We start from the raw sequence: 23,882 nt of genomic DNA on the forward strand, positions 1-23,882 counted from the left end.
GTGGAAAATTTAGGTCGATCTGATGAGATTGCTTATCAGTTTGCATTGGCCTTAATGGAAATCTGATGGCAAAAAAATGCCATCAGATCGAATTTCAACAGATTTCAAACTGAAATCTATTGGAATTCTATCCTGGTAAAAAATGTTCTAAAAACGCATCAGATAGATCATCAGATGCATTTCTTATCTGTCTGCTGCCAATCTGACGAGTGTATGGGCACCTTAAGTGAGCTGTAGGTAGCTAGCTCTAGTATTTCCACACCTGAGAATGTTATGGGCAGATGTGCTCTTGTGAGCAGCTAAGGCTACGTTAATACTTGTTTAGTAAAATGCATAAAATGCTATTTGCCAAAGCTTGGAGAACGAAAGTGAAAACTAACCACAAAGACCAATCAGAACTCTTGTTTTATTTTTTCTGTAAAATAAATTATAACACCTGTCAGCTACTCCCATCCACCGGCCGGTGCTTGCTAGCACTCGGCCCAGGTGGGGAACACGCACCCCTCATATAGCTGCAACTATCCATGCCACATGAGATGGCTTTTCACCACTGTCAAACATGACGCACCATGTTGCCAAACACTGCCACTCGGCTGCATGTAACTGCAGCCAAATGGCACTTGTAGTAGGCAGCTGAGCGTTGAATAGCTCAACAAACTAGTAGTTCAACCATCCCCATCCATGGAAAAGGCGCATTAGAATGATTTTTGTCTGTGTGCATTTGCACTCTATTCAACACAAAGGAGATGTCTTAGCTCATTAACATGCCTGTAACATCTGAAAGTAATTTGCATCTGAACTGCCTTCACTGACTCCTAATCAAATGCTTGCCAAATGCTTTGCCATGGCTTCTCAAAGCTGTGTGAAGCATTCTGTGGCATTTGGGAGGCTATTTCAGCCAAACACAGACATCAAAGAGCCAAATGTAAATGTCACAGAGCACCTTACCTGTGGTTCACAGGAAGTAAATGTCTGTCAACAGCTTGTAAATGCTCACAAACTCTATGGGTAAATAAGGACACATGTTTAGCACCTGACCTCTCAATGCTGGTAATTAGCTCAGAACCTGCCATTTATGCTTCTAGTGGTTCTGAAGCTGTAGGCAGAGCAGCCAACTGGCACTTTGCAAGTCACATGACAGGAGAGACACCAGTCCATGTCTCTTCTCTCCTCCATACTGCATAGTGCAGGTGATGTGTGTGGCCATGTGGCATCATTGTTCACCTTAACACATTACACAAGTTTTAAGATTGTAGATATTAAAATCTGGCTACCTATACTGGAGGGAAGGGTCATCTCGCTACCTATACTAAAGGGGGGGGGCGGCTGGTGACAGTGGCCTTGGGCGGTAAAGAGTACAAATCTGGCCCTGACTCTGGATGAAGTAGCAGCATGTATACAGAGCATGGAGCAGCAGTGTGTATACAGAGCATGGAGCAGCTCAGGGGAACTTCACAGAGCACAGAGTCAGCTGTAAGCACAGCCATGTTCCCCTGCCGGGTGAATGCTTCACTTTCCCCATTATTAGCAATGTCGACTGTCCTCATTATCTGTATCCAAACTGTTCCTGATCGATCCCGTTGTTGGTCGTTCGGACTGGAAATTGCATTATGTGTACCCAGCATGATGTCCTACCATATTATTATACTGTACTGTGCGTGGCTGAGGGAGACATTTCAGGAACCCCCCCTTAAAAATCCTCGGTTTGCCCCTGTCCCCCCTATGCTTTTTTACACTACGACCGTCTATGATGTTCTTGTGTGCAAGAATAATGAGGGACTGATCTACCTTTTACACCTTAACAGCTGTGCTCATGAACACAGTGAGCTATTGTGCACTTCAAAACAGGTGATGAGATCATTAAAGAGACTCTGTAACAAAAATTGCATCCTGTTTTTTGTCATCCTACAAGTTCCAAAAGCTATTCTAATGTGTTCTGGCTTACTGCAGCACTTTCTGCTATCACAGTCTCTGTAATAAATCAATGTATCTTTCCCTTGTCAGACTTGTCAGCCTGTGTCTGGAAGGCTGCCAAGTTCTTCAGTGTTGTGGTTCTGATATGAACTCCCCCTCCCAGGCCCCTCTATGCACACTGCCTGTGTATTATTTAGATTAGAGCAGCTTCTCTCTTCTCTCTTATCTTTTACAAGCTGGATAAATCGTCCTCTGAGCTGGCTGGGCTTTCACATACTGAAGAATTACAGACAAGGGCAAAGCTGTTTGCAGGAGAAAAAAGAGCAGCCTGAAACTTCAGTGCATGAGAACTGCAGTGAGAAAGAAACACACAAATGATCTCTTGAGATTCAAAAGGAAGGGTGTATACAGCCTGCTTGTGTATGGTTGTATTTTCTATGTGTGGACATACAGTACATCAACCTACTTCCTGTTTTGGTGGCCATTTTGTTTGTTTATAAACAAACTTTTTAAAACTGTTTTTAACCACTTTTAATGCGGCGAGGAGCGGCGAAATTGTGACAGAGGGTAATAGGAGATGTCCCCTAACGCACTGGTATGTTTACTTTTGTGCGATTTTAACAATACAGATTCTCTTTAAGATGGGGAACTTAATAAACATGGTTTTGTGCAAAACAAGTTAAACTTGAAGGACATAAAATAAATTATCTGTCACAAGAGACTAGCATAACAGCATTACAGAACAATGGCTCTGAAATATTTCTCTAAAAAAACAAAACAAAACAAAAAAGTTCCCAACCCATCAGACTTCTTGGGCCCGTTTTACAAAGATCCTCTATTGCTGGAGATCACGTGACTCTTCAAGTCTGATTTTGGTTTGTAAAAATTTGTTCACTATTAAAGGCTACATTTCACTTTTGTTAAATAAAAAAATACAGTCTATTTGTCACAACTCTACATAACCACACTATAGGTGGCCACACACATATCAATTTACCATGCTGATATCCAGATAGACGATATCGATCGGGAGCTGCGGCAGATCGATGGCCTATAGTGTTGTACTGCATCAAACAGTGTAACGCTGTGGTTTGATAGATGTTTGATAGATTTTATGCTGAAATGTATTAAAAAAAAATCTATGCCTGGTGTGTGTGGAAGGATTCAATCCCTCTCTGGTCAGATTTGATCTGAGAGCAATCTATTTGGTTGAATCTGGTTTCCATCTATAAGTGAATGGTCACCCATAGGAATGTCCACTTTGTACCAGTCAATGGATTATGTGCAGATGTTTAAAATGTTCCCATATATGCCTTCACCAGGAAGTAATGTTCTATGCTAGTTGCACTGTAGCATCTGACATACCTCCCAACCAACTTTCTTAGATAAGATTCTCTAGATTGTAAGCTTTTAAGGGCAGGGACCTCCTCCTATTGTTTCTTATTTTGTTGTAATTTATCATACATGTACCAATTCTAGTGATCTCTCTCACCACACATTAATAATGTATGTATTTGTACTTGTATTGCTGGATTGTCATGATCGTACAGTGTATTGAAATTCTCGGGTATATACAGGTCCTTCTAAAAAAATTAGCATATTGTGATACAGTTCATTATTTTTTGTAATGTACTGATACACATTAGACTTTCATATATTTTAGATTCATTACACACAACTGAAGTAGTTCAAGCCTTTTATTGTTTTAATATTGATGATTTTGGCATACAGCTCATGAAAACCCAAAATTCCTATCTCAAAAAATTAGCATATTTCATCCGACAAATAAAAGAAAAGTGTTTTTAAAACAAAAAAAGTCAACCTTCAAATAATGATGTTCACTTATGCACTCAATACTTGGTCGGGAATCCTTTTGCAGAAATGACTGCTTCAATGCGGCGTGGCATGGAAGCAATCAGCCTGTGGCACTGCTCAGGTGTTATGGAGGCCCAGGATGCTTCGATAGCGGCCTTAAAGAGAAACTCCAACCAAGAATTGAACTTTATCCCAATCAGTAGCTGATACCCCCTTTTACATAAGAAATATGCTTTTCACAAACAGACCATCAGGGGGTGCTGTGTGACTGATTTTGTGCTGAAACCCCTCCCACAAGAAGCTCTGAGTACCACGGTACTTTTGGCAGTTTGTTACAATGTAACAAGGCTCACAGACAGGAATTAGCTGTTTACAGCTGTCTCTAACAGCCAAAACAGCTAGCATCAGCTACATAACCTGCCCACAGTAAAAATGTCACCATGTAATAAATGTCACAATGTAAATTGGGGAGAGGAAAGATTTTACAATGGCCAAACACTGACTAAATCATTTATACATAATTATTGTAAAAATGAAGCACTTTTTTTTATTACATTATTTTCACTGGAGTTCCTCTTTAAGCTCATCCAGAGTGTTGGGTCTTGCGTCTCTCAACTTTCTCTTCACAATATCCCACAGATTCTCTATGGGGTTCAGGTCAGGAGAGTTGGCAGGCCAATTGAGCACAGTAATACCATGGTCAGTAAACCATTTACCAGTGGTTTTGACACTGTGAGCAGGTGCCAGATCGTGCTGAAAAATAAAATCTTCTTCTCTATAAAGCTTTTCAGCAGATGGAAGCATGAAGTGCTCCAAAATCTCCTGATAGCTAGCTGCATTGACCCTGCCCTTGATAAAACACAGTGGACCAACACCAGCAGCTGACATGGCACCCCAGATTATCACTGACTGTGGGTACTTGACACTGGACTTCAGGCATTTCCCTCTCCCCAGTCTTCCTCCAGACTCTGGCACCTTGATTTCCGAATGACATGCAAAAGTTGCTTTCATCCAAAAAAGTACTTTGGACCATTGAGCAACAGTCCAGTGCTGCTTCTCTGTAGCCCAGGTCAGGTGCTTCTGCAGCTGTTTCTGGTTCAAAAGTGGCTTGACCTGGGGAATGCGGCACCTGTAGCCCATTTCCTGCACACGCCTGTACACGGTGGCTCTGGATGTTTCTACTCCAGACTCAGTCCACTGCTTCCGCAGGTCCCCCAAGGTCTGGAATCGGTCCTTCTCCACAATCTTCCTCAGGGTCTGGTCACCTCTTCTCGTTGTGCAGCGTTTTCTGCCACACTTTTTCCTTTCCACAGACTTCCCACTGAGGTGCCTTGATACAGCACTCTGGGAACAGCCTATGCGTTAACCTCCTTGGCGGTAACCCCGTGTGTGACACGGGGTAAGCCGCCGGAGGGTGCCGCTCAGGCCCTGCTGGGCCGATTTTAATAATTTTTTTTTTGCTGGACGCAGCTAGCACTTTGCTAGCTGCGCCAGCACTCTGATCGCCGCCGGCCCCTGCCCGATCGCCGCTATCTGCTGCGGCGCGGCCCCCCCCCCCTCCAGACCCCAGCGCTGCCTGGCCAATCAGTGCCAGGCAGCGCCGAGGGGTGGCCCGGGACTCCCAATGACGTCCCGACGTCAGTGACGTCATCCCGCCCCGTCGCCATGGCGACGGGGGAAGCCCTCCAGGAAATCCCGTTCTATGAACGGGATTTCCTGATCGGAGATCGCCGAAGGCGATCGAAGAGGGCGGGGGGGTGCCGCTCAGCAGCGGCTATCATGTAGCGAGCCCTCGGCTCGCTACATGATTAAAAATTTTTTTTTTTTTAAAAAAACTGCTGCGCTCCCTCCTGGCGGTATTTTTCATACCGCCAAGGAGGTTAAAGAGACACTGAAGCGAAAAAAAAACTATGATATTATGATTTAGATGTGTAGTACAGCTAAGAAATAAAACATTAAGATCAGATACATCAGTCTAATTGTTTCCAGTACAGGAAGAGTTAAGAAACTCCAGTTGTTATCTCTATACAAAAAAGCCATTATCTCTACGACTTTCAAAAGTCGTGGAGAGGGCTGTTTTCTGACTTTTATTATCTCTACTGTTAGTTAACTATTCACTTTTCCTCTGGCAGAGGAGAGTTAATTAGTTCACAGACTGCTCTGAAAGCATCATTTTGAATGCTGAGTGTTTTGTAATCTGCACATATTAGAGAATGATGCAATGCTAGAAAAAACACTATATACTTGAAAATAAAAATATGAGAATATTTTCTTTGCTGCTAATCTTCTAGTAATTATTCATAGTACACAACCAATTCATTATATCATATATTTTTTTTCGCTTCAGTGTCTCTTTAAGAAATTTCTTTCTGTGTCTTACCCTCTTGCTTAAGGGGGTCAATGATGGCCTTCTGGACAGCAGTCAGGTCAGGAATCTTACCCATGATTGCGGTTTTGAGTAATGAACCAGGCTGGGAGTTTTTAAAAGCCTCAGGAATCTTTTGCAGGTGTTTAGAGTTAATTAGTTGATTCCGATGATTAGGTTAATAGCTCGTTTAGAGAACCTTTTCATGATATGCTAATTTTTTGAGATAGGAATTTTGGGTTTTCATGAGCTGTATGCCAAAATCATCAATATTAAAACAATAAAAGGCTTGAACTACTTCAGTTGTGTGTAATGAATCTAAAAGATATGAAAGTCTAATGTTTATCAGTACATTACAGAAAATAATGAACTTTATCACAATATGCTAATTTTTTGAGAAGGACATGTATGTGCCCCAAATATTTGTTTTGTGCTATGTACAGCGCTACAGAAGATGTTGACGCTATATAAATAAAACATAACAACAAAGAGGACCACCTGTATGACATGCCTTTGATCAGTCCCTCACTACTCTCTGAGTTGTTCATACCAGGATGAATTTGTGAGCAAAATACATGTTTTTATTAATTAAGCTAGCCACAGCTGTCCTTTATTTGTCAGTGATTTTCAAACTGGTCTTTGAAAATAAACAATACAACAGTTTAGATGAAAGTAAGTTTTAGGGAAATTAAGAATCTTACTATAGAAATACCTACAGTGGGATGCAAAAGTTTGGGCAACCTTGTTAATCGTCCTGATTTTTCTGTATAAAATGTTGTTTGTTATGATAAATAATGTCAGTTAAATATATCATACAGGAGACACACACAGTGATATTTGAGAAGTGAAATGAAGTTTATTGGATTTACAGTAAGTGTGCAATAATTGTTTTGTAAATTTGTAAACAAAATTAAGCAGGTGCATAAAAAGGTGCAAAAAAAAAAGAAATGAAATCAATATTTAGTAGATCCTCCTTTTGCAGAAATTACAGCCTCCAAATGCTTCCTGTAGGTTCCACTGAGAGTCTGGATTCTGGTTGAAGGTATTTTGGACCATTCCTCTTTATAAAACATCTCTAGTTCATTCAGGTTTGATTGCTTCCGAGCATGGACAGCTTTCTTTAAAGGGACTCCGAGCAGTGATTAAAAACAGTACTGTGCATGCGTGATTAAACCACGCATGCACAGTACTGTCACGCCGGCCGACGTGATGATGCGAGGCGGCCGGCGTGATTACGACTAACGTCATCTTTCAGGAAGAGGGAGCCCGACACTCGGGCCTGGAGCCGCCGGGTGTAGTTTCTGCGGAGGGACCGGGAGAGGAGCCAGAAGGACGCCGAGGGACCGCCTGACCTACGGTGGGCTGGAGAAAGCCCCAGGTAAGGTCAGATTTTGTTTTTAATCACTGCTCGGAGTCCCTTTTAAAGTGGAATATAACCCAGTATTTCTTATTTGCTCTAAAAGATTGTTTACAGCATATAGTGTACTAACAGAATGTTTTTGTTTTTGTTTTTTTTTAGTAAAACAGCATTTAAAGAGAACCAGAGACGAAGCACCCTCATGTATTTTATTACATTTATCAGTGGGAACATGACAGTAAACACCTACCCTGCTTTTAGTTTCATTCTTATCTGCTTGATTAGTCTATTATCAGCTGTGATAAGAATCCCCGACTGGCTCAGTCTAGGTTTGACCTGGAATCATTATAGCTGAGTCACTCTTCTGTGGAGTCTTTTCAAGCCCAAGCCTGCCACCTCCTGGCTCAGATTTCCTGGTTTGCATACAGAGAGCTGTGATGACATGGGAGGGGCTGCTCCTGCTGAGAGAGAATCCCTGAAACGGACAAGTGTGGCTGCAATATGATCTGTATGCACTCTCTCTGCATAGATAATGATGATGACTGCAGTTTCATTCCTATGAGAGAGACTTCCTACAGGCAGCTGCACATCATACCAAAATGAAAGCACACAGATGAAAGGCTGCAGCAGCCTTTCTCATATAGCCTAAGATAGCAGCCTAGTCTCATATAGCCTAGACAGCACATCCAGAACAACTCATAACCTGGAAGCAGAAGGGATATGAGCCGGCGGCCATATTTGATTTTTCCTGGACCAATAATGGATAAAAAACACTAAAAAAGGCACACCAGAGCGGTAGAGCATTTATACTTTACAAGCTATCGACTGATATGTTTATTTTGTGTGAAACGATCATCTCTGGTTCCCTTTAAAGGTTTACATCACATGGCTGACTTTTTTTTTCCTGCAGGGGCTGCAACACCGGAACTGGTGATTAGCTTATCTTCTGTATACATTCTTTACTTGATACAATTAAGTAAACATTCTCTGGCTGTGTAGAAACTTATGCTAATGAGTCCTGGAGTGAAAGACAGGTCAGAAATCATGGATGGCTGCATTTAAAACAGAATTACAACAGTTGTGAATAAAATGCCCCAGCAGCTTTCAAAGGTTACTCTCTTTCAAAGTAAATAAACTGAACTTTGGGAAGTTATAATGTCTAAATGAATTATAATACTTGTGCACAAAAGCAAATATGATAATTGTATGGGTTACAAAAAGTAGGAAAACACATTTTTGTTGAATATTTTGTCAGTTTTAAACCTCTTTAAAGGGAACCTAAACTGAGAAGGATATGGATTTTTCTGTTTAACCACTTGACGTCCGCACACTCATACCGTGCGGCGGCAAAGTGGTAGCTGGAGGACCAGCGACGCACATCTGCCTCCCTAATTAATCAGGAAAGGCCGCTCGCGCGAGCGGCCGTTTCCTGTTAGGTCACGGAGCGGGTCTCCGTGAATAGCCTGCGAGCCGCTGATTGCGGCTCGCAGACTAAATGTAAACGTAGGAGACATATGTCTCCTTTGTTTACATTGTACGGCGCTGCTGCACAGCAGCGCCGTAAGGCAGATCGGCGATCCCCGGCCAATCAGCGGCCGGGGATCGCCGCCATGTGACAGGGGACAGCCTGTCACTGGCTGCACAGGACGGATAGCGTCCTGTGCAGCCCGGATCACCAGGGGGGAAAGGTAGGAGAGGGAGGGGGGAATTTTGCTGCGGAGGGGGGCTTTGAGGTGCCCCCCTCGCAAACCTCAGGCAGGCAGGAGCGATCAGACCCCCCCTGCACATCATCCCCATAGGGGGGGGGGAAGGGGGGGGGATCTGGTCGCTCTGCCTGCACCCTGATCTGTGCTGGGGGCTGCAGAGCCCACCCAGCACAGATCACTAAAAACAGCGCTGGTCCTTAAGGGGGGGGGGGGTGTAAAGGGTGGGTCATCAAGTGGTTAAAATAATACCATTTTTCCTGCTGAGCCTGTGTCTCTAATACTTTTAGCCACAGCCCCTCAACAAGCATGCAGATCAGGTGCTCTGACTGAAGTCAGACTGGATTAGCTGCATGCTTGTTTCAGGTGTGTAATTCAGCCTCTACTGCAATCAGAGATCAGCAGAGCTGACAAGCAACTGTTATTGTTTAAAAGGAAACATCCATATCCCTCTCAGTCTAGGTTCCTTTTAACTCACACCACAGATTTTAAATTATATTCAGGTCTGGGGACTGAGCTGGCCATTCCAGAATATAATAATAATAATGGCAGTATTTGTATAGCGCCTTTCTCCTGTCGGACTCAAAGCGCTTGCGAGGCAGCCACTAGAGCACACTCAGTAGGCAGTAGCAGTGTTAGGGAGTCTTGCCCAATGAACTCCTTACTGAATTACTGGCTTACTGAACAGGCAGAGCCAAGATTCGAACCCTGGTCTCCCGTGCCAGAGGCAGAGCCCTTAACCAGCCACCATTGTATTTGTTCCTCTGCATGAATGCCTTAGTGGATTTTGAGCAGTGTTTAGGGTTGTTGTCTTGTTGAAAGATCCAGCCACGGCGCAGCTTCAGCTTTGTCACTGATAACTGGACATTGGTTTCCAGAATCTGTTAATACTGAGTGGAATCCATGCATCCCTCAACTTAGGCAAGATTCCCAGTCCCTGCACTGGCCACACAGCGCCATAGCATGATGGAACCACCACCATATTTTACTGTAGGTAGCAGGTGTTTTTCTTGAAATGCTGTGTTGTTTTTCCTCCATGCATAACGCCCCTTCTTATGACCAAATAACTCCATTTTAGTTTCATTAGTCCACAGCAGCTTATTCCAACATTAAGCTGGCTTGTCCAAATGTGCTTTAGCATGTCTCAAGCGGCTCTGTTTGTGCTGTGGGTGGAGAAAAGGCTTCCTCTGCATCATTCTCGCATACAGCATCTCCTTGTGTAAAGTGCGCCGAATGTTTGAACAATGCACAGTGACTCCATCTGCAGCAAGATGATGTTGTAGATCTTTGGTGCTGGTCTGTGGGTTGACTCTGACTGTTCTCACCATTCGTCGCTTCTGTTTATCCAAGATTTTTCTTGGTCTGCCACTTTCATCCTTAACTTGAACTAAGCCTGTGGTCTTCCATTTCCTCAATATGTTCCTAACTGTGGAAACAGACAGCTGAAATCTCTGAGACAGATTTCTGTATCCTTCCCCTAAGCCATGATGGTGAACAATCTTTGTCTTCAGGTCATTTGAGAGTTAACAGTGTCCAAATGTATTCACCTGACTAATTTTATTTAAACAATTATTGCGCACTTTCTGTAAATCCAATAAACTTAATTTCACTTCTCAAATATCTCTGTGTGTGTCTCCTATATGATATATTTAACTGACATTTTTTATCATAACAACCAATGGTTTATACAGGAAAATCATGACTATTAACAAGGTTGCCCAAACTTCCACATCCCACTGTATATTAAAGGGGGACAAAAGAGAAGGAAAAATGGACCGGGGTATTGGATTACAAAAGAAGGGCTTGTTGTAATCTAGGCATCCTTGTAATATCTTGGGGTCCATTCACATAGACCAGGCATGGGCAAACTTGGCCCTCCAGCTGTTGAGGAACTACAAGTCCCACAATGCATTGCAGGAGTCTGACAGCCACATTCATGACTCATAAAGGCAAATGCATTGTGGGATTTGTTGTTCCTTAACAGCTGGAGGGCCAAGTTTGCCCATGCCTGACATAGACAGTGGTGCTGAGCGGTGCACATATCTCCGCAATGCTGCTGACCACGAAGAAGAAGGGAGTGGGCCAGCCCTGTTCAAGATAAGTGGATGCCTCATTGCACCATTTGCGGCATGAATAGTGGCACTTTACAGAAGAGTGAGCCAGGACAGCTATAGGGTGAAGTGGACCAGAGCAATGGTCACTGCAGTTAGTGTGAGGAGGCCCTCAAGCTGTTAATGGTGTGAACTTCATTGGAATGTTTATGTGACGCCTGATAGTGCTTTTACAATAAGTTATGACTTCCTCTTGTTGGAAAACAGATAATGTGTACTTTGAAGATTGATTGGTGTCTGGCATTAAATTTTCTGACCTGCGCTCAGCCTTGTCTATTGTGTGAATACTTGGAACAGGAGGCCAGTCATGATTTCATACTTCTGCTGGACAGTTTTGTGTTTGCTTATATAAGTACAGTACACATTCCCAGGAGTTCAGTCACAGTTACAGTAACTGGATGTTGCTTCCCTTTTCTCCCCTCTCACCTTCATGCTGAAGGATCGGCAACTGTTATTAGGAGACTATATACAAGCAACTAATCATGTCTAGAGATGTCGCGAACCTCCGATTTTCGGTTCGCGAACCTCCGCGAAAGGTTCGGTTCGCGAAAAAGTTTGCGAACCACAATAGACTTCAATGGGGAGGCGAACTTTGAAAAATAGAAAAAATTCTAACGCCTAGAAAAATGATAGAAAACATGTTTCAAAGGCTCTAATACCTGGAGGCAGACATGATTGAGTGAAATACACATCAAATGTCCCAGGCTAACATCTAGGTTTCACACAGACCCCTATTTTAGGGGTCCCTCCACCCTCCTCCCTTCACCCTCCACCCTCCTCCCCTTCTACCCTTCTACCTATTCCCTCCTACCGGAGGGAGGAGGGTCTCATCTGCCAGAGAATTATATTATTTCAAAAGCCAGTTTACATACCATAGCTGAGAATTGAACCCAGGTCTCACTGTGTGGTGGGCAAGTACCTTAACCGCTGTACCACAACAGTACTAACTGAAGCTGGCCTAGCATTTACCATTTATGCTCATTCCAACAGAAAAATGAGACAAGATAGCAGTGTTAGGAAGACTTGCCTAAGGTCTCCTACTGAATAAGTGCTGGCTTACTGAACAGACAGAGACGAGATTCGAACCCTGGTCTCCTGTGTCAGAGGCAGGGCCCTTAATCATTACACCATGCAGCCACTGCCTACGGATATGTAGCCAGACATGGCCTTGTCTTTTGTGTTCAACAGTTGTCAAGAGAAAAATTAGACAATATAGCAGTGTTAGGAAGACTTGCCTAAGGTCTCCTACTGAATAGGTGCTGGCTTACTGAACAGACAGAGACGAGATTCAAACTCTGGTCTCCTGTGTCAGAGGCAGAGCCCTTAACCATTACACCATGCAGCCACTGCTTACAGATATGTAGCCAGACATGGCCTTGTCTTTTGTGTTCAACAGTTGTCCAAAGAGAACCCCAGATAGCCAGATAGATTCATCTCTCTCTCTCTCTCCCTCTCTCACCAACACTACATGCTGAAGCCAGCCTAGCATGTACCATTTATGCTCAATCCATTTATGCTCAAAAATACAATTCCGCGGGAAGCGGTGACCATCCCTACGAGAGAGAGAGAAAGTGAGAGAGCGAGAGAGAGAGAGAGAGAGAGAGAAAGAGAGAGATATGAATCTACCTGGCTATCTGGGGTTCTCTTTGCACAACTGTTGAACGCAAAAGACAAGGCCATGCCTGGCTACATATCTGTAAGCAGTGGCTGGATGGTGTAATGGTTAAGGGCTTTGCCTCTGACACAGGAGACCAGAGGTCGAATCTCGTCTCTGTCTGTTCAGTAAGCCAGCACCTATTCAGTAGGAGACCTTAGGCAAGTCTTCCTAACACTGCTATATTGTCTAATTTTTCTCTTGACAACTGTTGAATCTCGTCTCTGTCTGTTCAGTAAGCCAGCACCTATTCAGTAGGAGACCTTCCTAACACTGCTATCTTGTAAAATTTTTCTCTTGGATTGAGCATAAATGGTAAATGCTAGGCCAGCTTCAGTTAGTACTGTTGTGGTACAGCGGTTAAGGTACTTGCCCACCACACAGTGAGACCTGGGTTCAATTCTCAGCTATGGTATGTAAACTGGCTTTTGAAATAACATAATTCTCTGGCAGATGAGACCCTCCTCCCTCCGGTAGGAGGGAGGAGGGAATAGGGAGGAGGGTGGAGCCCAATTAAAATCTCCCTAGCAGAGTGTGTAGAAGCTGCCCCTTAACTAATTAGTATAGGCAGATGAGTGAGTCAAATGGCTCAAGGATCTTGCCTTGTATAAGGGGGGGGGTGGGGCTCCACCAGTGAGTGCAGTCTGATTGGTAATAATGTGTCCACTGACTGTGATGGAGAGGGTCAAAGTTTTGCTCCATAGAGCATTATGGGGCGAATCGAACTTTCGAGAGAGTTTGCGTTTGGTAGGTGAACGCGAACCACCGAAGTTCGCCTGGAACCGTTCGCCAGCGAACCGTTCGGGACATCTCTAATCATGTCCTGTCACTCCTGCAGAAATCACAACAAACTATAACACGGTCTTGGGGAACATTTGTAATTGGTTGGGAAAATCCAGCCTACTCAATCCAGTTATTACCAAAACAATTGGGATCAGATATGGATTAAAGTACAATTGAAGTGAGAGGGATATGGAGGCTGCCTTATTTATTTCCTTTTAAACAATATCAGTTGCCTGGCAGCCCTGCTGATCTATTTGGCTGCAGTAGTGTCTGAATAACGTATCTGAAACAAGCATGCAGCTAATCTTGTCAGATTTGACACTAATGTCAGAAACACCCGATCTGCTGCATGCTTGTTTAGGATCTATGGCTTGAAGAGCTAGAGGGAGAGGATCAGCAGGGTATCCAGGCAACTGGTATTGCTTAAAAGAAAATACATATGGATGCCTCCATATCTCTCCAATTATAGTTGTCCTTTAAGATGAAATGGGGCTCTTGGCAAAGAAGTGGCAGTAGTGGCTTTTTGGTCCTTTTGGTAAATTGAGGTGCATGTTAGGTCACAGAAAACGGAAGCTGGGCTCCTTAACATCCACTAGGCCCCAGGCACCTGCCTAGGGTGACTTGTGGATGATCCTGCTCTGGCTGCAAAGCAGATTGTTTTGGCGCTCAGTGCTAAAACTAGGCACCACTTTAGTAGCAATGCTATAGGATGCATAAGGGCAATTCGAGGGTTCCAGTGATCACCGGACTCTGAATTACTTCTCCCTCTGAGTTGTGTCGATTTGGAGGGGGAATTGTATTTAACGCTGCTGGCAGCAGGGTGATTTGAGTGGCAGCAGGGAGAGCCATCATTCGGCTCACCCTGCGCCCAGCTCATCAGTGGCATACTAATACACACACTCTGGTTCAGATTGTGAAGGTTCCTCTCACTATTGTTCCCTCACACTATGGAAGAACCAGCTACAAGGTCAATTACATATCACAGAATTAGTATGTAAGGTCCGTTGGGCCAGAAACCGATGTGAATTGTACATTGTATTCTGTAAAACACTGCAGAACATACCGCTGCATGTATGTAAAACCAGTAAAGATTGCTAATGTGAAGATTGCCAATGTGACTAAAATATCAATAAACTTCATCTGTCCATAAGTACAGGCATATATATCTAAATTAGACCTCTGATAACTGTTGATAACTAGGAAAATAAAGTAATATTTATTATTACTGCCCTATTGTAACCTGTAAGTGTATGTGCTTGTCTGCTTCTATCAGTCTATCTCATCATCATGTAGCAATCACTGCAGCAGTTTGTGAATAGGGAACTACAGCATATATTTACCACTGTCAGTTCCCATAGAGCTGCATGCTATCCATTACTTGACCTTCCCTACAATAGACATTTGGGAAAGTAATAGTTTAACCAGCGCTGTCACTAAGAGCAGGAAGTGCAGCAGCCGGTCTGCAAAGTGTATATGTTCTGAGCTAGTCAAACAGAGCAGGCTTTGTGCTTGTAAACCTAAGCAAACACCACATCATTGATATTTATGTGCAGTATAAGGTGAAGTAATACAACTGTGGTGAGTGCAGTGTGGAGGGATGACTCTATCAGTCACTGAACAGCCAGACATTAATAACTAACTGGAACTTTGCCTATTAAAGCTCTTGACCTTTCTGGTTTATGCAGCTTTGTGTGTTTGGTTTATTTCTTTACTTTGTTGCTTATTTAGTTATCACATGACTAATTTGCAGGGCTGGTCGATGAGATGCAAATACTTCTGAGTTGATGTACATTTTACGGTATACTGAATTTATAAAAATGTATGCAGCTTGAACATGGACCAATCAGATTATGTAATGGCTGAATTTGACTGGTCCATTTTCAAGGTGCATACAATTTGCATACAATTTGCCATCCATGATTGTTTGGGACGGTATATTGAACAGGGGGTAAAGCAGAGCAGACTATAGAAACCAACATCTGAGTAGGAATAAAAGGACCCTAAACGCCACTAATACTTCATTTGTCAACTAAACAAGAACACTAAGCTTGACTTCCAGGTGTGTGCGTATAAGTAGGGAGGAGTCAGCTTATTAGGGGAAACCCATAGCAACCAGACAAGCTTGGTTGATTTTCTTTTTGACCTGCTTGTCCTGACATCTGATTTTCTGCTGACCTGCTCTTTGGCTTAAAGTAAAGACAGAGTATTATAAGTACAGCCAGGCAATCTGCATTGTTTAAAGTGGACCTGAACTCTTGCACAGGACGAGAGGAAAACAGAGAAACCGTACCCTGTATGTATTTAGAGAGTTACGTGTGTCTAATTCGCCCTCATCGGTGTCTCATGACAATTTGTAATTTGATCTCTCCTTTGGGTCACCTGACTGCCACGGCAGATAAGCTCATTTGAAAGCACAGGCTGTTAACAATATGTCTGCTACCATGAAAGCAGGAAGTAGAAATAGTGCAGATTTATTCTAGGATTTGTATCAGCTGTAACAAAGAAATGTTTTCCTTTAGGCTGGTTTCACAGTGGGACATTAAAGTCCCACGTTACAGCAGCCAGTAACGCAGCCTAACTCAGCACTGTAAAATCAATTGTGCTGTTCACAGTGCCCACGTTGCGTTACATAGTAACACAGCACGTTTAAACAAAGTGCTGCATGCTGTACATTATACTGGGCTAAGCAGCGTTAGACTGCTTGCACATGATCAGTAATGTTGGAGGAGGTCGTCTCCCCTCCTCCTCCACGGCCAGCCACATGGCTGATTAATATTCACTGCACTGCAGAGACTCCTGGTAGGACTGTAGTGTTGTCCGGATCATGAACGAATCGTTCATTTGATTCGGATCCTTTTTTTTTGAGTCGAATCATCCGGATCATCACAATGAAAGATTCGGTTCACAGTGGATGTCTGTCTGGAAGAAACAGGAATATACAGTATGTACAGTGCAGGGAAAGTCCTGTCCTGCTAGTCATTTCACCCAGTCTGCTTCCCTACTAAAATGATTCAAATGATTCGGTTCAAAGATCCGGATCTTTTCAATGATCAGATTCAAATGATCCGAATCCTTAAAAAGATCCGGACTTCCTATCACTAACCTGGAGCGGCTGCTTTGAGAGCTGCATAACGTGGCTCAATCTGACGTCCAACTTCAACACCACCATACGTTGCGTTAGGGGCACGTTATGCGACCATAACTTCCCCTAAAACGCAACGTCTTGGTGGGAAAGTAGCCTTAAAGGTTATTATGCTGTTGTGTATCTTTTAGAGCAGAGAGAAAGTTCTGAGTTGAGGTCCGCTTTAAAGGAAATAAATATGGCAGCCTCCATATCCCTCTCACTTCAGTTGTCCTTTAAATTAATGTGGTTCAGAGCATCTGTAATAATCCCTTTGTTACTCTTATGATGGCAGTCATATTTGCCTCACAATTGCCATGTATTTATAGTTGATGATATCACCTTTGTGTTACTGAGCACAATTTCACACCCGTATCCTTTCCTAGAGACATAAAACAAATAGCTGTGGTAACTCTAACACTTCTGGTTGTGCATGATTTAGTGACACAGAGAGATGCAGTGATCTCTGTGCTCTCCTGGTGCTGGGTGTGCATACTGTCATCACACTATGGAAAAAGCCCTCAGGCTGTTCTGTCATTAACTCATTGAGAGGATTTCCCGTCATATTAATATGTGGGTAAACAGTCACTTCTTTCTTTGATAGGTGAAGATGCGATGACAGGCGACACAGACAAGTACCTTGGGCCGCAGGACCTAAAAGAACTGGGGGACGATTCTTTACCCCAAGAAGGGTATATGGGCTTCAGTCTAGGAGCCAGATCAGCCAGGTGGGTCTCTGTCTGTCCTTTATTCCATGCTACACCATTCAAATTCATTTTTTCCATTTATGATTTTCCACCATTGCAAGGCAATGGCAAAACCCATAATCACAATGTATACATTAACACATAAATGTGGAAAACGAGCCAAGCATTTATTAAACACACCTACATTTATTGGTTTCTTTCTTGCGCTGTCCAATAATACGACTAGCGATACTTTGAGCTTTCAGTACTCCTGTGGAGAGTGACTTGAGAAGCCCATGATGATCTGAAAATGTTTTATTTTTATTTCTTTGTTGCAATAAAGTTATCTTAAATGGTCTTTCTATAATCATGCAATTATTATTTTTTTGTTTTGAGATGTTATGTAGCATGTATTCAATCAATCGCTTAAAACGAGAACAAGTCCAGTTCCAGAGTGTTTTTCTCTATAGTAAAGCTGCTGGGACAGTGTTGTATATGACAGCGCTGGGTGTCTGAGCTGATGTTACAAGTATAGTAGTTTGCTACACGTTATTGAAGTGTCCCATTTGTGCCAGAGCTACTGCACAGTGCAGCTTGAGTGCCTTAAGCAAATAATACTTCATTAGGCTGGTTTACACAGGCTGTAAATGGGATGTTTTTGCCAGCCAACGAAAGCATTGTTTAATAGGGATCTATCATAGTTTCATTCAAATAAACGGACGTGTTTTTTCAACAATGGTAACAGCAGTTGGCGTTGTTCATTGAAACGTTTCGGTAGATCCTGTCATTATCTCGTTCATCTTGGACGCTACGTGCAGCGCAGAGAAGTCAGTTGCGTTTGCTGGCTTTTCAGTTGAATAACAAATGATGACAAATGATCACAAGTGCCACAAATGTCTTTAGACGGAGGCAAACGGGAAGAAGAACCACAATGCTGTTCTACAGGAAATAACACAAGCAGCATATAATGACCTCTAACGACTTAAAGGAATCGTCAAGCAAAAAAAAAAAAAAAATGAGTTTCACTCACCTGGGGCTTCTACCAGCCCCATGCAGCCATCCTGTGCTCTGATAGTCACTCACTGCTACTCCAGTCCCCCTATTCCAGCTAGTTTAGTTTTTGCCGACCTCGAGGTCGGCGTGCCGCATTGCGTACATTTTTACGCATTCCCGCTGGTGCAGGAACATTAACGCATACATTTTTACGCGTTAGTGATGCAAAGCATAAAAATTTACGCATTGCACCGCTAACACGTAAAAATGTATGCGTTAATGTTCCTGCACCAGCGGGAATGCGTAAAAATGAAAAAAAAAAGTAAAGCATGATTCACCAATCATTGCTTCTAATGGCTCTGTTGAGTGACTTATTAATTGCTATAAAGAATGGTAGGGGTCCTTCCATTGTTGCAGATACAGTAACAGTCACTTAGGAAGCTTCAGGCCAATGGATTACTAACTCCTTGGACAGGGGGTTTAAATTCATCACAGTGCTCCCCCTCCCCATCTTCCAAACAGGCTTAGTACCCCCACCCATGTCACCTGGCCAGTGCTTCTGTTCTGTGCACAATGTACAGACTCCAGTATGGTCAGTCACTTGGGGATGGTGGGTGGTGTGTGACTGTTCCAAATATCTGACTTCACAGAAAATTGGTATTTGCACAGAACATAACCCTCACCTTTTGACAACCTCTTGTCAAGTAAGCTTAAAATTAATAGCATTGTTTTTCTTGTTCCTGTAGCTTCACTTCAAAAGTGGACTATGACTAAAAGAAAAATGGATTGTTTACCAGATAAAGAGTTAGGCTGTTTTGTTTTTCTTTGTAAAGACTCCGCCAATGTTTCATTCCTGAAACAATATTGAGGAAGGATTTCCTGTTAGTTTGTGGGGATCTTTATGTTTGGCTTACAAGTACATGACACACCTGAAAAAGATTTTTCATAGTCAGTATAATTTCACAGCCTCGGTGTAATCCTGAGTATTACTGACTAGACCATAGATCATTATGTTTCAAGGAAAATTAAGGCAAGGATCAGTTCATGAGCGTCACAAACCTGATCTCTAATCTAACATAATAATGATCGTGGCTTGCACTAGTCATGTGATCTGTTGCTGCAGGTTTGGCCCTTACAAAGAGTGCATCAGCATGAAGCTGTTAAGCATTTTGAAGTACACCTGTAATAATGGCAGCTTATTAAATATACTTGAATATAAACTGACAGTACTTATTCTTGCCTTGAGACATCAGAAAAGTTGTTTGGCTTGAGTATAAACCTAGAGTAGAAACCATGGCCACAATTTTTAGTATCCCCATGCCTATATCACTTTGCTGGTAGTCTATTGCCCCCCTCCCTCCCTTTAATAGTGTTCCCTGGTGTTTAGTGGTTCCCCCTCCCTCCCCCACAGCATTACCTGGTGTCTAGTTGTTTTTCCATCCCTCCCCCATTCAGCCTGCCTAGAAGTGGCAGCTTTGGGGGTGGGGAGGGGGGCGGGCATTCAGGGATTTCACACTGAGCACCAGCACCACCACTCCCCCTCACTGCACTGTCAGATGTCTCCATCCATGCGTTGAGATTCACATTGGAATCACAAAGCATGGTTGTCGACGAATTCCCACAAATGCGTTGCAGTTATAATTCATTGTATGAATAGAAATCACAACCGCATCGAAAAGGATTTCATCAAAAAGCAAATGCCCTCGTTATGCACGGAACTTGCGTTTCTCAATGCACTTAAGTGGGGAAGGGCCTTACCATTTCTTTGAGGTACTACCATTCTGTGTATAGTCACTCGGGTTACCCTTCTACTACATAGATTTGGTTATCATTGGACAAAAAAAGATTGCACCATTAGTGACCACCTCTAGCTTTACAGACTGTTCTTTTCCTCAGTTTCTTATCCTGAGAGAGCTGTAAATGTAAAGAAGTGTTCACTTTCTGTCATATTCCCAGGGTTCATTGTGACAGGAAGTCAGAGGAAATCTCCCCAGCTGCAACACAGACGACCTGTTAGGTTTCCACACTTTCTCACATTATTCCAAGCTAAAAAAAACTACATTCTTTGGTGATGGGGAGTTGGTTATGTCTAATTCTAGCTTTAGGGAATTTAATATTTTGGAATTCAACAACAGAAGTGGCTGACTCACCCACTGTCCTCATTCTCCCTGGAGTAATTATAGTGCCTATGTACCTTCCTCTTCCCCACATACGGCATATTCAGGGGCGTAGCAATAGGGGTTGCAGCGGTAGCAACCGCATCGGGGCCCTTGGGCCAGAGGAGCCCCAAAGGGCCCTCCCTCAACTACAGTATTCGCTCTCTATTGATCCGGTGCTCATAATAATAACTTCTATAGATGCTTTGAATAGTGGTAATCATTAACAAACTGTTCCCCATCCCCTTTTTGCACCTCTGACACTGTAGTTGCCATTGGCAGGTTTTGGTGCGCCGTATCCATTGTTATGTATAGAGTGCTTGGGGGCCCCATTGTAAACCTTGCATCGGGGCCCACAGCTCCTTAGCTACGCCACTGGGCATATTAGACCTTTCTACATACTTCTGTTATATACTTCATAATGCAGACTAAATAAAAGTGCATCTAAAATAGAAATAGTCTTTACATGACGAGACCAGGGAAGTATTTTCTGACATAAACAGACGGGTGGACATTTATCCTACACTAAAACATTATTTGAGGTGAACGGACACCAAAGTCTGGTGAATAAATGCCAAAAAATGTCAGTCATGCCCCATCCCTGAAAACTGCCTTTGTAGGTTAAGCCTGCCCCTCGCCCACTCTGCAGAGTTCAGGATAAATAAATCTCCATAACTGTAGGCTGTTTTCTCATCAGTGCTGAGTCAGATGGCTGCCTACACTCAATGTTGTGACCACAGTTTTATAAACTCCTGGCCACCTTCCAACCTCAAATAAAACACGCTGAGCACTCAGACACACACGTTTTATTTTATTTTCTTTTGCTTTAAGGCAGTGTCTGTGTATCCCTTCTGGTAATGTGTTTTCTTTTTTTCAGCACATCTCATTGAAAAGCAGCATTGCATTATTAGGCCTGACCTGCTTGTTTTCTTTTCAGCATTATTTATTGAAAATAATATATGATACAAAACAATAAAGTCATGTGTGTCTGTGTCCAGTGTCAGGTCTTGTCTAAGCACAAAAAAAGGAAAAAATTAAGGAGGAAAAAAAGTTACTTTTTTAGTATAACAGCTAAGACACTAAAGTATGGCAACAAAAAGAAAATTACAGAGTAGCTGAAAACTGCTATATTTGGGCTGTCTAAACTATAGGTAACTTTCTTGTTGGCCTCTCGCCTTCATATCGCACATGGACAAACCAATGGTTGGAAGGGAGCGTCTGCCTCCCTCTAATGGTTTCTGGGTAATTTTGCCATGTTCTCCGGTTGCTAGTTAAGTGGTTAATATAGTTTTCTTTCGCCAGCATGTTCCAGTAGGTGCAATGGATGATAACTTGTGTGATGGCCTCAAAGAAATGAGGAGAAGCAAACTAAGACCTAGAGACATAGAGACCTAGATACTTAAGGTGCCCATACCTCTAGCAATGTATGGGCAGATCAACCATGAAACAGATCTCTCTCTCTGATCCAATCTGATCAGAGAGAGATCTGTTGGCTGCCAATACACCGCAGACAGATTACTGGTAGATTTCAGCATGAAATCTATATGGAATTGGCCTAGTGATGGGCTGTCATTGCTTCTACAATGCAAATCCGTGTTTGCTGTGTTTTCAGAATGCGGTGATGTAAGTGTAAAAGGCCTAATACTTGTTCAGGGCATGTCAGGATCATAAAGTCCATCACTTCAAATATACACTTCAAAATTCTAATAGCTTCTAACTTTCCATAGCAGACTGACCCTTATTTACTACACATTTGCTATTGATTGGGAGGAAAATCAAACTTCATGGTAGTGGATTTGGTGAGTGATTTTTCTTTCCAGGAAATTATTAAAAAGATATGTATTTTAACCGAGAAGCTTCAGTTGCCCCACCAGCCTCTGTACTGAAAAGCAGTTGCCAACAGGGGACTGTACTGAGCAGCAGTTGCCAACAGGGGCTTTATAAAAAGGTGATGTCCCATTTTATGATAGTCCTGAAGTCTGTTTATTACCTTTTTTTTAAATGAATGGTTAGAATGAATGAGATGTACAGGGCCTGGGCGAACACATACTCCAGGCTGCTGGGTTATTACACAGCATACAGTGTAATCTGTTCATTTTAGCACAGCACTTGTTTTCAGCTCCAGATTAACTGATCCTGCAGACGAGTATTATGATGGTTTTACCCATAAGTGGGTTCTTTTAGGTTTATGTAGAGAAAAAAATTAGTCACTGGGGGCCGGATGGATGTGTGTTAAGTTTAAGGCAGGATAGAATCCCATAATGAGAATAGAATTTAAAGGGGTCCTCTGGGAGGGGGGGGGGAGGGGGTTGAAAATAAAATCTGACAGTTACCTGTGGCTTATATCCTCCCCCTGTAGCTGTCATGCCCTGCGCCATCCTCCTCTGATCACCAGTTGCCCGCCACCGGCACCGGGCAATTATTCGTCTAAACAGACGATGCGCGCTCCCTTTCGCGTTATCTGGAGCTTACTGTGCAGACGCAGTACAAAGTTTTCTTGTACTGCACCTGCGCAGTAAGCTTCCAATGACGCGCGCATGAGAGAGGACGCATGCGGCCGCTCAGTCGGATGGGATGCTGCGTTAGACCGGGGCCGGCAGCGAGGAACGGCGAATCATTGGAGGACGGCGTGGGACATTACTGCTACAGGGGGCCGGTAGAAGCCCCAGAGAACCACTTTAAAGATTAGTGGCAGGGCCGGATTTCTGGAAAGGCCCCACAGGCCTAGGCCTTGGGCAGCTGCTGCTCAAGGGGGAACCTAAACATGAAAGAGGAAGCTGAAAATGCTGAATTAGGAGGCTGAAAATAGGCAGCAATGCATGAAAAAGGGAAACTGTTGCCCAAGGAAGCTGTTTGTGAGAGAGGGGCTACAGTACATGGATGATACACATGGAAGGGGGGGCTGCATCTGGGAAGGGAGGGGCGCTTCTGTACATGAAAGGTGGGCCACACAACATACTTGGACTAGGGCACAAAAAGTATAAATGTGGCCTTGATTAGGGGTGAGGAGAACAGTGAGTGCCGACATACAGGCTGCAGCAAGCTAGGTAGTGAAACCTGAAAGTGGAAGCTCTACCAATCGGAGACGCAGGTAGAAATGTTTTCTTGCAAAAAATAAAATTGAATATTTTTATTTAGATAAGAAACAAACGCATTTAGGCACCTTGCACACTGCAAATCCGATTTGCAATTCCGATTTTCCCTGGATGCTATCAAAATAAAAA

The 23,882-nt window shown here is 43.2% G+C and overlaps 1 protein-coding gene across 37 annotated transcripts in view; it reads left to right on the forward strand.

The window, feature by feature from the left end:
* Positions 1 to 23,882, forward strand: part of ANK3 (ankyrin 3) — an 825,851-nt gene that overhangs the window by 671,067 nt on the left and 130,902 nt on the right. For all 37 annotated transcript variants that reach the window (XM_068258457.1, XM_068258458.1, XM_068258461.1 and 34 more), the window contains one exon: positions 17,428 to 17,551. In XM_068258457.1, the coding sequence (XP_068114558.1) occupies positions 17,428 to 17,551 (124 nt within the window). The remainder of the gene's footprint in view (positions 1 to 17,427; positions 17,552 to 23,882) is intronic.

This window comes from Hyperolius riggenbachi, chromosome 10, assembly GCF_040937935.1.
Source record: "Hyperolius riggenbachi isolate aHypRig1 chromosome 10, aHypRig1.pri, whole genome shotgun sequence".
NCBI classification, from domain to species: Eukaryota; Metazoa; Chordata; class Amphibia; order Anura; family Hyperoliidae; genus Hyperolius; species Hyperolius riggenbachi.